The sequence below is a fragment of the Micropterus dolomieu genome, linkage group LG01 (genome assembly GCF_021292245.1).
Source record: "Micropterus dolomieu isolate WLL.071019.BEF.003 ecotype Adirondacks linkage group LG01, ASM2129224v1, whole genome shotgun sequence".
Classification (NCBI taxonomy): Eukaryota; Metazoa; Chordata; class Actinopteri; order Centrarchiformes; family Centrarchidae; genus Micropterus; species Micropterus dolomieu.
In genome coordinates, this window is record NC_060150.1 from 13,154,905 (window position 1) to 13,169,479 (window position 14,575).

Genomic DNA, 14,575 nt, shown 5'->3' on the forward strand with positions numbered 1-14,575 from the left:
GGTTGGGAACCTCTGCCTTAATCCATTGAAGATGATTCAGGGTAAATCAGAGCAGTGTCCACATTTACATAGTGTACCTAAACCCAACCTGACAATTAGTTTGATATTTTTTGGTAATATTTTATAGTTCTAATTAGAATGTGAGGAAACGTTTTAATAATATTGATAATCGAGTTATTTCATATGTATGTATTGCAGCGTTTCTTAAAAGAAGAGTGTCTAACTGCTTCATCGGTCATTTTTCCAAGTGTTTACAATGTTACGTGAACGCAAATATTAACAGTCATTAACGCGCTGTGTTTGTGTCTGCCATGTGGGTTATGGCGCATGTAATGGTCTACGCTTAATACCGTGTCGGCGGGGCTTCATTAGAGACGATCTCGTTTAATTACAGAGCTCAGACTCCGCCCTGAGCAGCTCCTCTCCGGTGCACTCTGGGTTAGAAAAGGAGCAAGACCCTTCACGTTGCCAGTATCCAATCAGCGCTGTCAATGCAAGTCGTTGACCGTGGCGATGTAGCTGCTGTGTGTGGTAGATGCTACGAGCAGGGCTAGACAGGCAGTATGGCGGAGGAGGGCAGTGTGTACGAGTTAGAGGGGCTTGAAAAACAACTACAGAGTTTGTTGTGTCGCTATTCAAGTGATGAATTGCGAGCCGATAGTAAACCGTTCTGCTCAGACTTTTGCAAGGTAAGGAGCCGTAGCTGAAGGTGGTGACAAGGTTGTTGTCGAAGATATGAGCGTATATTTTAGCCGACTCCCCTCCCCCAGAACTGGCCGTTACACTGCTAGCATTAGCAGTTAGGCTTGTTAGCATCTAACTAACGAGTCGTAGTTGCTTAAAAAGCAAATATATTACCGTAACGCTTTTCACGTGGTATATCTGATAACACGGGCTCAAATTCAGGTGACGCTATACAAGCGTCCGACTCAGTAAATCAGTCATGTTTTGACAACGATTGTTCACTGTTACAGCTAGCAAGCTAGCTCGGCTAATCGCTTCAACTAGCCGCACAGCTAGTCAAGATTTGTCTTCAAGTTAGCCTAGTTAGTACGTTAAAGGTGTACCAAACCGAGTGGACAACTTTTTTGCCCGTTTGCAACGCGGTTGGTAATCCATTAACTTGTAAAGAATTTAGCTGGCGTTAGCTAATCTCAAATGTAAGGTTGTCATGCCATATAGCATTTGCAAAAAAATCCAACTTCAAATATGGCTTAATGACCTGTTTCACTCCGCAACAGCAACATGACATGTAGCTGTACTGTTGCAGTAACAAATAATATAATTTCTGGTATCAGAAGATGACCTTATACCCTGAAGATTTTATAATATTATAACTTAAGATGTATAAAGCCTGTCAGTACATCATCATTAAAAGGTGCATTTATGTCACTTGTTGGGGATTGTTCGTATATCTGCGATGATAACAGAAGAGTCATAAACAAAGGTCTAGCCTAATAACTGGGGAAAAGTCTAGTCTACGGTTTCCTGTTGACAAATCCAAGAGATGAATTCTTATTTTGCTACTGTGCTAGAGGCCTGCCATTCAAACATGGTTTGATTTTACATCAAATAAGCTGCCATACTAAAACTGTGATTGGAGAAAGGCTGGAAAAACATCATTGTTGACAGTTAACATTCACAAGATTCCAGTGGTGCAAGAGAGTGATCCAGTCTTGTATCGCCACCATTAGAGGGCAATATAGGCAGGTTGTATTTTAGGGGTTTGACAGGTCAACTGTAAGCATTGTGTAAAGCAGCACTGCCACATTGTGGTTGCGGGCGGGTCCCTGACTTACATAGTTTATCAGTGTGCACTGCAGTAAAGGTGTGTCTACGGGTGAAGCTGCAGACACAACGTCGCAACAAAAAATGTTTGCCACTGATTTAAACATGCTAAATGATATAATTTGCAGTTTTGTCTTTGACTCGTCTTTGTTTTGACTTTTCTCCGTGCAGCTTGTGGAGGAGCATGCCTCTCGCTGGCAGGTGCCGCTGCCTCAGCTCGGGATCCTTGAGACGGCTCTCTGCTACTTCGCCCGAGCCTCCACCTTCTTCACATCAAACTGTGATCATGTGCACCACACACTCAGTAGTCTGGCCTTGTAAGTACACATACGTCCCTAGAGAGGTTGCTTTCAGTCTTTTGCTGACTTAACTAATGCTTTAAAACAAACAGTAACGTACAAAATGAAAGCAATGACACTTAAGTGCTGTGATATAGAACTGTTTCCAAAGAGGTTATATTTCTACTTGTGTTTGCCAAATAGTATTTTAAGTAGCACGGCAGCAGTGCTGTTGTAGTCATGTGGTTTTCAGTCACAGAAAGTATTGTCTTGCTGTGCCAGACATGATCGTGTAACTTGTACACACACCACTAAAGACAACTTGCTGAATCGTAGGGGATAGTTAACACCCTGGGCTTTCATATCTCAACTCCTCCTTCTACCTTCTCTGAATATCTTCACTTTTAATGTTCAGAGCGAAGCCACTAACACCAAGTTATGGAGCAAAGTTGAGATTTGTGTTAAGGCAATATCATGTTTTGCGAACCACACTTAGTGTGGCAACTGTGAATGCTAGAGGCCACAAACAGCTGCCTCTTGCCCTTGGTTCATCTTCGTTCCAGTCTTGTGCCATCTGTGAGAGCTTAAGTGTAGTTAACTTTAACAGTTTTATATTATCATAGAAAACTGTAGTATGTTTTCTTACCTGTCTTACTCATCATTCTTGCTAGCTAAAGTTAGTTAAAGGTGGGCTAAGTGATTCTAATCCATTGTAGTCTTTTTGTCAAATTCAGTGAATATCTCCTCACGGTCCACTAGCTGTCTGTTCTGTGTGTGCACTGAAAATAAATCCGGTGTACACAGCCCTGTGTCTGTAAAAGGGAAACAAAGTGGCCCACATCCTGACACACAACACTATTTTAACCATTCCATCCATGATTTGTGTGTCCGATAATGTTAAATAACTTGCCCACTGACATTCAGCTTACTTTCTGGTTCACCAAGACATGCTGATGTGGTGATGTTAGCTATAGTAGCAGGAGAGTTGTTAGTTTTGCTGCCTGGAACTGCTGTGCTGGCTCTGGGGCAGTCCCGTCCTCTCTGCATGTTAGCTTCACAGCTGTAGCGACAGTTAGTTAGTTACATGCCATTTGTCATGTTGTTGGATTTTGCCAGTATCGCTTACCAAGACGTCAGTGATGACAACAAGCTAGTTGGCAGTAGGACTGTGACATGGGCCATTATTAAAATTTGTTGTTGAATTGGAATGCTTAAATTTAAGCACAATGAATGTAGGGCTGGACAATAAAACAATAACAATAATTAGCGCAATATAAATTTTTTTCTATAACAAATGTTCAATAAATGTGTGATTTTATTCACTTGAATCATACTCAAATTAGGACTTTTATTAAGATGGTTATTTTGTTGAGGGGAAAAAGGACTGAAAAAGCTTTTACTTAATTTTACTCATTCTCTCGAAAAAATTTTATAATTGTTTTGAATGTTCTACCTCAGATTTGTGAAGTGATCCACTGTTTGGCATGAAGTGTTGACCATAAAGATGAATTTAAACCACAGTTAACCATCAGGTTTCTTCAAGTTTCCCTCAGCCCTAAATGAATGAAACCCTTTATTGCCCCTTAGAAAATTTACCTTGCACAATGTGCCGTTGAAAAGCGCACACAAAACATCAGACATCACACACCCCAAGACACTGATAAGAAAAATCCCTTTATATCTTTTACAATTTGCTGGCCAGTTTCATTATACCCAAAAACAAGACTTTCAAATCAATTACATACAATGAGAATATTCACATATACAACAAATAAACATTTGTTTTTATTAAGTAGTCTTATGTATTTGGAAAGTTGGTTACAGCTTTTATGGAAATGAAAGTTAGTTATGTTTCTTGGCTCACGCAACTAAATTTGTGAACCAAAAAAACAAACCCTGGCTTGCTGCCAGCTGGTGACCCTACTTCATCCCATCAGCCCCCGGGTTTCCCTTCAAAGCTATGAAGTAGGTTTGTAGATTTTAGAGCCTTACCTGTTTGCTTTTTGTTTCTGTCCTGTTTTTATGCTGTTTTGCTTCACCTTTTAATAGTTATCGCTAGTTGTTGTTTTTTATGCTGATCTTGTTATTGTCTCCTTGTGTTTATTGTCTTTTTTTTACCATGGAAAGTGCTTTTGAGTACCCTTTTTATTTTTTTTATTTTTTTTTAAAAAGCGCTATATGAGAGAGAGAGAGAGAGAGAGAGAGATTTTAAAAACTAGTTTGATGTATTTACAGGAGTGTTTTTGAGTTGCTGCTGTTCTTTGACCAGAAGGACTTCCATCAGGAGCCCCTGAAGCAGTTCGCTGTTACATTCCAGGTGAGACTGAAGTGCCGGTTATTTTCCAGAATACTGTATAGATGTTTGTAAAATAACTGATTAGAAACATAGGTTTTAGGGTGTTTATTGAGTGCTGTACCTCTCAGTTTATTTAAAACTGTTCAGAACATTACTGCAATACAGGTGGTCTTGATATTGAAATACTAGCAAGTTTCTGTCCTCATGCTCGCTCTTTCAGGAATGTGCTTTGGCCCTTGCGAGGCATCAGAATGTTCATTTACTTCAGGTGGAGCGTTTGGTTCAGGGCAACGGGCCTTGGGCCAGCCCAGCCTTACAGGCAATCCTCAGTGAGTCCAGTTTACCTCAGAGTGAAGGTAGGTAACGTGGGAAGTATACACACCACTGACATCATTACCTCTCTAGCTACTGACTACACAAAGTAAGTTAATTCCTCAGATTTGGCTCTTGTGTATATTAATAGCTTATTTGAGTCCATCTCACACTTTTCCTGAAAGCTCCCGTAAAGGTGTGTCTGCGTGTTGCTTTGCATTTGACCTTGTGTCGGTAAAGTAAATTAAAACCATGCTTAACTATTCCTCAGTGGATGGGTGCATCAGTTCTGAGCTGCCGGTGTTCTTTGAGCTTCGGGTGCACTACCTCTTATCCTGTGAGCGGGTCAGTGAGGCTATGGCCCTGGCTAAGTGTTGTGCTTGGCATCCCACAGCAGGACAACACTTGTTCTTCCTCCAGGTCTACCTCACTTGGCTTTCCAAAACTTCACAGTATGACAGCCTACACAAAGAGGTGGGTGGTCTGTTGTATGCTGAAGACTAGCATGTCTTTCGGTCAAATGGCATTTTTGCTTCAGTCTGTTGTACTTGTTGCTTTAGTTTAACTAATCCAAAATTGTATTCTAGAGAACAATCTTCTGGGCTAAACTGATGCTTTCATTGTCCTGTTTTTCAGGTGGCAGACCTTAATGGTAAAGATGCAATTCACATCATCTGTAGTTTGGAGTGTGAGGAAAAGGATGAGTTGCTACTTGCCCTTAGCAGAGCCTTCCTCTCTGAGCAGCTCCACAGGGGAGACATGTACCATTTGTGGTAAGGAAACATACATGTGATGCTAAGGTAATGAGAAGTCAGTAAACGCCAACTAAGGCCTTTTGAGGTTCCTAATTTCTACAAAAATCGTGGCAGCCATGTTATACATTTATTTACACCCCGTTTAAGTAAGCATTAAAATCCATGTTTAACTCTTTTCTTTGCAGCGATCTTGTCTTCATATGGAGTAAACTTCATAGTCGGTTGAATACATCCAAGCAAGCTCTTCTTGAGGAGAGTCGTCAGCTGATGCTGTCTGCAACCAATGTCAGCTCAATCTTCCCATTCATCAGAGCCATACTACAAGAAGTGAGACCAAAATTCAAACTGCAGTGTATTTTTATAAGATTATATAAGTAGATGTGTACATTTCTCTGTGTATTGCTATGAATATTTTGCAAGTCCATTGTTTGTATCTCACTAGCTGGGTGAAGATGGTATCCAGTTCTGCGTGGAGCTTTGTGCTAATGCCCTGGAGTCTTGCCTTCCCTGTGATGTCGTCACCAAGTCCCTAATCTACAAAACCATTGCTGGCCTGCTACCCAATGACCTGGAGGTTTGCCGGGCGTGTGCTCTTCTTGTCTTCTTCCTGGAACGCACTGTTGAGGCCTACAAGATGGTGTATCTCCTCTACATGCATCCTGATCAGGAGTACCACGTGGAGTACAGCCCCATCAGAAATCATATTCGCTTCGAAACCCTGCAGGTAGAGTTGTTGCGGGGTTTTATTTTTTTTTTTTAACAAATCATGACCGAGAAAAGGCATAGTTTATGATTCTCACTCTGTCCACGTGAGCGATACAAAATTGGTATATGACATTGTTGCTTGCTCTTTCTATGTCTCCTCAGATCTTGAAGAAGGATCTGTATTTTGACCCAGAGTTTTGGAACCTCATTGCTTTGCGGACCAACTGTTTGAAACTGATGAGCGAGAAGGTGGTTAGCGCTGCCCTTGAAGAAATCATGGAGGACAAATGGATCCTTAACTATTGCACCAAAGAACCTGCTCTTCGATCGAGCTCATCAGCATGTCATAACAGAAGTAAAGGGGCACTTCAGGTGGCAGCTAAGAAGCGGCACCATAAAGAGGACAGACATCGCAAAGAGGATACTGACGCTGCATCCAAAAGATTAAAAGTGGGCACCGGCAAAACACGGCTACATTGTGAGAACACTGTAAAGAAGAAAGGCAAGGACTCATCATCTGAACCTTTGAGGCGTTCATTTTGGCAGCTAGACAAGCTACAGGACAATGTAGCCGTTGGGTATGGAGATCTAAGACGCACGACACGACTCTCGGAGAAGAACCCACCAAAACGGAGGATTAGAACACCTAAGTGGCTTTTGGAAGACTCAGGAACTCTCGAAGGGAATAACGTTTCTCCAAAGATCAAAAGGCATGGGTTGAAACATCGATCCTCTGCCGGAAAGAGGTCTGAAACTGATCAGGTCAAGAACAGTGCAAAACACAAACCTTCAGTAAACTCTGATTTTATGGCAAGGGAAAACAGGAAGAACCAGAAAGGCTTTTCTTTGGACTGTCAAAAAACAACCACCCCTCCACAAGTAATTCTTGAGCTCTCCCTACCAGACAATGAATTGATGGGGACATTTATTGAGGACACCTGCAACAGACAGAGAGGGTTCCCTCAAGTGCTTTTTTACAAACCTACAGTGAAGCTTCCTGCCACATCACAACCTGTGAAGACTGTGCATCGCAAAGAGGTTATTCTTAGAGCGCGGGACCCAGTTATGTTTGCACAACAGTTGCACTGTTATGCTCGGCGGCAGAAAGGGAAAGGTAATGGGCTGAATATTCAAGGCTCGGTATCAACAATCACGCGCTCCTCTGTGCAAGGAAGTCCTCCAAAAGATCCGCAGAGAGAGCTCTGTGGAAAGCCTGCTGCTGAGATGATTTCCTCTCAGACGTCAGCAACAGCTGAAGAGACAGAATCCCCAATTATAGAAACCATCCTTCAAGCTCACAGCACGAGAAAAGTCTTGCAAACCCTCACTTCAACAAGAGAGCTCCCCGAAAAGCCTGCTGCTGAGATGAAAGCTACCAAAACGTCACAGACAGCAACTGAAGTGACAGAACCCTCGATGTTAAATAAGGCACTGCAAGCCCAAACCATAACTTCAGCAAGAGAGCTCTGTGAAGAGTCTGCTGTTGAGATGAAGGTTACCATTGCCTCACAAACCCCTAAAGTGACTCAATCTGCAGGTTTAGATAAAGTCTCTAATGCTCAAACTATAACAGATGCATCAAAAACTTCAGCTGAGGTTTCTCAGACTTCACCTGTCAACAACAATCAGACAGTAGTTACTGATGAAATCCCTCCAGTGTCTAATATGGCCACCATGTCAATCATTGGAGCTGCTGGTCCCAAGGGAAATGGGAAACAACAAGTAATGTCACTTTCCTCTCTGGATCAAACAAGCAAAAATCCTGGAGCCCAAGCAAAAGCAGGCACTGCAGAGGTGCTCCCCTCTGTAAGGAACAGCATTTCCGACGTGGATGTGACAGACGTTTCACTCAAGCTAGCAAAAGGACATGTGGCTTGTGAAAAAAATACAAGCCTTGGAGAAACAATGGTCACTCTAAGTAAGACAGAGGTTTCTTATTCGCCTACAGATCAGGACAGTATAAATGACATATCTGCTCTGACATTAGTAACAGAAATGGTTACTGAACTTGCACCTGGGGCACTTTCTCGAGATCTGGAGAATCACAAACAGCCAGCTCCAGAGGACAGTACCGCCAAGGAGTCGTCAGCAGGAAGTAAACCTAAAGTTGCTCATAACGCAAGATTACGCACTACCTCCAGCTGCTCTGCATCAGAACTGGGGGCCTCTGCAGTTGCTGACGCGCAAGGGAAGAAAGTGGGAACTCAGGATAGTGCACCAGAAGCATCTGAGAACGATGAACCTATAGATACATCAGAGGAAGCCAAGTTGGAGTACTGTTGTACCTTCTGCAACAAGGTGTTTATGGGAAGGCGGGTTGTAGCACACGCCATGTTCCATTATCGTAAAGACGAGTGCATGTTCTGTGGGACAATGTTCAAAGATGACCTCTTGGCCATGATGCACCTGTCTAATCATATTGAGAAGCTAAAGAAGAGCAAAGGATCAGCTGGTAACACTGCCCAACAAAACGGGGTCTCTGAGACCAAAGATATCTCCACACCTAAGACCTCGGCCAAAGTTAAGTCCACAACCGTGTCTTCAGGGCGCCGGAGCAGTGGCAGGCAGAGGAAATCTGCTGTCTGTCCTAAATCAGTAAGCCTTCCAGATTCAACCCCATCTGGAGCCAGAAAGTTAAGATCCAATGACAAGTCAGTGGATGGTTCGTCTTTACAAGAAAAGAAAGAGAACGCGTCAACGCACCTTAGTAATAAAGCTCCTGTTTATAAGGTCAATGGGCATATTGCCAAAAAGAAAATGCTTGACAGACCGAAAAAGGACGCCTTAAACTCGGAAGCTAAGCAGCCACTTACACAGCAGAAGAGTGGTGGAGCTGAGAATCCCAAGTTGCAAGAAAACCAAGAAACTGAGATGGATTCCTCTGCGACATCAGCTCTGGTGGACACACAGGTTGGCCGTTCCACTGAAGGTAAAATTAAGTCAGCCACAAAACACGATGGGAAAGTTGTTGAAGAGAAGAATGTGGAGCCAGAAGAGAAACTTTGCTGTCCTGTGGATGGTTGCGTCTGGTTTACAGACCTGTCAAAAAATCGTGTTGCACTCCTGTACCATGCTCTCGAAGATCACTACGGTGAGGTCAAACCTTTAGAATTGGCGTTCCATGTCGGGAACAGTAGATGTAGTATTTGCATGAGGGTTTTGTGGAGTTTCGAACATTTTCAGCACCATGTTGAAAGACACAGACTCGCTCCTCGGCATCCTTGCCCTCACCAGGGTTGTACTGCAAGGTTCAAAACCGGCATGGAAATGAGACGGCACGCCAGGAGGCATAGTCCGCTGCAGGCAGTGTGCTGCCTCCCTGGTTGTTCTCAACTATTTATTTGTCTCTGGGCACTGAACCTTCATGAAAGAGAACACTATGCTTCCAAACCCACTAAACCAGACAAAAACACAGATGAGCAAACGGGTGACAAACATAATACCACGCTGGCTGGGAAGAAACATCTGGATCTTAAGCCAAAAGATGACATTTGTTTCACTACTGTAAATAAGACTGTGATTGCAAAGGCTTCTCGTAAATCAAGACAAACCGCAAATAATTCGTCAACAGAAAAACAGGTTAGTGCTCCCCTCAGCACTGTCAGAGCATCTCTGTTAAAACAGAAGTTGAAAGAGAACCGTGAGCGCAAAAAGGATTCACATGTCTTGAAGAATCTTTCTAACAAGGACACTTCCTCACAGCCCACTGTCCCTAATCTGAGATTAAGGCAAACATTAAGAAAAGTAACAAATACAACCCTGACAACCCCCAAAACTCTCAAAGTCATCTCATCGTCATTGTTGAAACACAATATCAAAGTGAGGCATAAATTCAAGAAAAAGCAGGTCAAAGTAAACACAAAAGGTCCTAAAAGAAGAGGGCGTCCTCCTAAAGCAAAGAAACCTCTGCATGATGAAAACACTACTGCAGGTCAAAACAATGAAACTGTCAAAGACAAAACTGCTCCACAGAAGGATCAGAAAAGCAATGCTCAGCCTGCAAGCCTTCCTAAAGCAGCAGAGACTTCAAGTACAAGCAACACTTTACAGGAAGAAGAAAAGTGTGAGCAGATCCAAGATGAAGTCAAAAATAGGGGAACATCTAGTAAAGAATCAGAGTCTAAGAAATCTGTGAACAAGCAGGTTAAGACGAATCATATTAAACAGAAGGGGGTCTCACATAATACCTCTACAGCTATATTGACAGCTAACAGTTTAAATCAATCAGTCACCACCACCACCTCAGCAGACAAAACACAGAAGTTAACCACTGACAAAATGAAGAAACCGCATGAAGCGAAAAAACGCCCCGCTCCTAAAGAAACCAGTAGTCAAAGTGAATCTTCAGACTTCTGCAAGTCAATAAAGCACAAGGTTACAAATAGCAAAGCCAACACAGAGATTGTAAAGAAAAAATGTCCCCTCAAAGAACCAGAGTCTGCCTCGAAAAAGAATGCCACGTCAAAAGCTGTTGTCCCACATGAGGCCACAGCAAAGAGAAAAGCAGAAAACAAAGACTCAACACAAAACAGCTCTGATAATTCTGCGCCTGCCACTTCTGGAGAGAAAACACTCAAGGTACCAACAGAAGGAAAGTTAAACAAACCACATAAAGAAGGAAAGAAAGAAAAGAAAAACAATGCCACTTCTTCAGACTCAGGCAAGCAAAATAAGAAGCACAAGGACGTTAATAAAAAGGGGGACAAGAAAGCGGTCAAGGACAGACGGCCGTGCAAAGATGCAAGCAAGACATCCGCTTTCAAAAAGGCAGCCAAGTCCAAATCTGTAGACCAGCAGGTTGAGGCTAACACAGCAGAGAGCTCTCCTGGTGTGGAAGGAAAAGCTAAAGAAGAAACATTAGATGCCACACCTGACACCCCCTGTTCCTCCATCCCTGCTGCTACAGCTAGCAGCTTAGATGAAACGACTTCTCCATGCACTGCCACTGAAGAGAACATGCAGAAAGTAACGAAAAAAGAAAAAGACCCCAACAAAGCAAAAAAGAAGCGCAAGGATGTTCATAAAGAAGGTGCCGCAAAGGCTGTCAAGAATAACGGCAAAGATCAGGGTGTTCCATCAGCATCCAAGAAGCCAGCAAAATCAAAAATTCAAGTCCAACCAAAGCTAGTGGAGAGCTCCGCCGGCGAGGAGGGAAACGCATCAGCGGAAACGGCACAAAGCACAATTAGCGGCGCCGGATACGCTGTAGTAACGAACGGACAACCGGCAAGGGAGGAAGTAAAATCAACGGTGTGTAAGGACACTCTTGCAGAGTATGGGAAAAGGCCATACATGCGTCTGCCACCTACAGCGTACCTGGATGAGAAGTACATCACCATGCCAAAACGGAGGAAGGAGATGCCTTTCCACTCGTCTCCGAGTCCCCCTCGTCAGCAGGCGAAAGTTACCGCAGTTCTGCAGAGACAACGATGTGCCAACTGTTTTGCTACATTCAACAGTGCTGAGGATCTGCAGAGTCATGTCCAGCTGCAGAAGTGTTCCAACCTCTTTGGATTTGACTCTGATGATGAGGGTGAGTCTGCCGCCGCTATTATTGAAATCCAAATCAATGTAAGTGTCAGTTCAGCAGGCTTGAACCTTGACAAAACTGTATTGGCTCAAAAACAAGACAGCTCTGATAAGACGACAAGGTTTATGCTTCAAGGAAGTGTATTCACATCCCAACATGATTTCAGGTGCAAAGGCAAGCGAGTGCCCGCACACTGAATAGATACTGCCAAAAATGTGATTTATTAAGTACAAATAGGACCTTTTAACACAAAGTAGAATTCAACAAGCTCATATATAGACTTCACCAGACCAACCAAGTGAATCCTAGGTTGACCCTACATTTGTTTGACCATCTGACAACAAATTCTGATAGACCGTTGTGGCCAAAAATGTTATCACGATTAAAAAATTTCATATCATTTGATGTCGATAATAATCACAATAAATGTCAAATTATTATTTCTATCAAGTTTAAAGGCTGATTTTTGCTCCTGAGTGAAAGCTGAAGAAACCAAATGGTTAATTGTTGTTTTAAACTGCTTTATGGTCAGAACATGACAAAATAGATACCAATCAGTGGATCTCTTACCAAATCTGAGGTAGAAGATTCAAAACAACTTTGATTAAGTCTTTTTTTTATTTATTTTTTTTTCAACAAAAATGCTAAAAAACATTAAGGCTGCCGCCACACACCGTAGAAGTTGGTGTTAGACCTGGTACTCTCTGCTTTCAAAAATATCATCTGTTTTGAATTGTGTAGACCTCAAAATAAAACAACCTGTACAAAATTTTCAAAAGAAAAACAAACTGTATTTGGGCCAATGTAGCGATAAATAACGCAAGCACAGATTTCCATTTGATAAACTGATATTTAGTTTTCATTATTCTCTTTCATTAGTGTTTTTTTTTTTTTTTTTTTTTCTGTTTCAGGTAACAGTTGAGCATGTCTAACTAAGTCAAAGTGACTTTTTGAATGCATAATAGACGGACCTGTGGACCTTTAATGGAGCACCTGGATCGCCCCTCAAAGGATCAGTGCTCTCTGGATGACTTGTTTATTACTGTGGGCAACGAGTCGTTTATGTGGGACTGAAAAGAGCTGAGAGACTTGCAGCATGTGCCTGTGACACGAGGCCCTGGAGAGGCCAGAACACATAAACTAGCCAATCGATAAAAAGACATGGGAACTGACTCCCAGTCAGACTGTTAGCAGAACAGCTAGTACTGAAGTGCCTGCTCTGGAACCGCTGTGCTGTTTCCAGCTGCTTCACCTGGTATGGAGATTATGCATTGTGGTTTAAAGACTGGATTATTGGAAGCTGTGAAGGGGAGAAAAAAACAAAAAAAACAAAACAAAAACTGACGCTAGATGACAGGCTGCTCCTGCTATCACTAGATTCATCACTTTTCACATCAGTAAGCCATATAATTCCATTGTTTGCTTTTTGCACTCTTATAAGATTTCTCAGTTTCTTTCTGCTTAAACTCTCAAAGTGATGCGGATTGTACAACAAATGAAGCATCTAAAAACTCATACTGTATTAACATCCTAAATATAATTTAACTCTGACAAGCTGTAAGATTGCTGTATCATCTTGGGGAACTTTTATGTATAATTCCTGTTTAAATGCTAATTTTATTTCTTATATCAAGTTCCCTATGGCGTGGATTAGGTCTGTGGCTGTCCTCACCATGAGTAACCAGTAGGGGTCAGCGTACATCAATTTCTTTTTGTTAACGTCCTTTTTGCAGCTGAAGAATTCTACATTCAAAGCTGCTCCACTGGATTCATCACTGTACAGACTCAAAAAGCGTCTTCACTTCCAATCACATACATCAAGCTGTATTTCCTTTAGCAATAACAACAAACATGCCAGTATCTCACTAATATTTTAACTGATTTCTGTCTCTGACCATGTCTATTATTTGCTGCCAGTGGAGCAGCTGACAGTCTGGCTTATATTATATTTTCTCACTTAAACAGATTTTAAAATAGTATCTTTACTGAACTGTCCAGGACCATAGAAACATTGATTTCTCTTTTAAGGTGAGTGTTCTCTTTGAGGTTTCCTTTAAAGAGAAACTGTCAAACTGCTACAGTTTAAAGTGTCACCAGTCTTTAATGCGCAGCAGCAGGTTATATTTATTTGTTTTATTTTCTATCTTTTGTAAATATTTGAAGAGTTTCAATGGCTTATTATATAAGGGGGTGATGGAGCCGGATTTATATTTTGTTCCTGAGATAAAAATAAAACATTTGAAATGGCATCTATTTTGTTGGCCTTGTTGTGGAATCCAATACACCAGAGAAGTGCATTTTGTTTTTCATCAAGGGCAATGAGCAGTTTATTCCAAAAGTAGGAAATGAAATGCTTCAGCGCACTGGCAACATATTAAGACAGCAGGGTTAGACAGTGGGCTGCAGAGGAAGAGAAAATATTAAATTATATCTAAAGTAGACTGATCCCTCACAGGATAAATCTTCACCTTTTACAACCTTTGGCTAGGGTCTTACAAATATTAAACTTTGCAATCCAACATGTGAAACTATTTCAAAGGTAAAGCCAAGGAGGTGACCCCAAAAGTAATATGTTTTTAGCCAGTGTAAATAAGTTCAGTTAATTTACAAAATAACAAAAGTAATTAACTGTAAGCCCCTGCTGCTCCTCCAAAAAGCACCAGTCTGCACATTTTAAATACTTAAGCTCTGAGCGTTTTCTTGTGAGGGTAGTGAAAATGTAGCAAATCTCCCAGATTGTCTGGATTGAAACAGGCTGCCAATCAAGACAAAAGTTAGTTCCACTCCACTCTCTTTTTCTTACTTCCTTTCACTGTGCAGTTTGAGTTTGAAGAACAGAAGAAGCTCACGACTTTTATTAACTTCAAGCACTAAAAAGACCTGGATGTTCTCCAACTGTAGCCTCAGACTC

The 14,575-nt window shown here is 41.9% G+C and overlaps 1 protein-coding gene across 1 annotated transcript; it reads left to right on the forward strand.

The window, feature by feature from the left end:
• Positions 1-444: 444 nt before the first annotated feature.
• On the forward strand, positions 445-13,913 carry LOC123976386. Its single transcript, XM_046058510.1, has 10 exons — positions 445-689; positions 1,960-2,105; positions 4,302-4,383; positions 4,583-4,718; positions 4,946-5,148; positions 5,311-5,447; positions 5,615-5,756; positions 5,872-6,153; positions 6,297-11,667; positions 12,576-13,913. The coding sequence occupies exons 1-10, from the start codon at positions 564-566 to the stop codon at positions 12,584-12,586; spliced, it is 6,636 nt and encodes a 2,211-aa protein (XP_045914466.1). The 5' UTR covers positions 445-563; the 3' UTR covers positions 12,587-13,913.
• Positions 13,914-14,575: the final 662 nt, after the last annotated feature.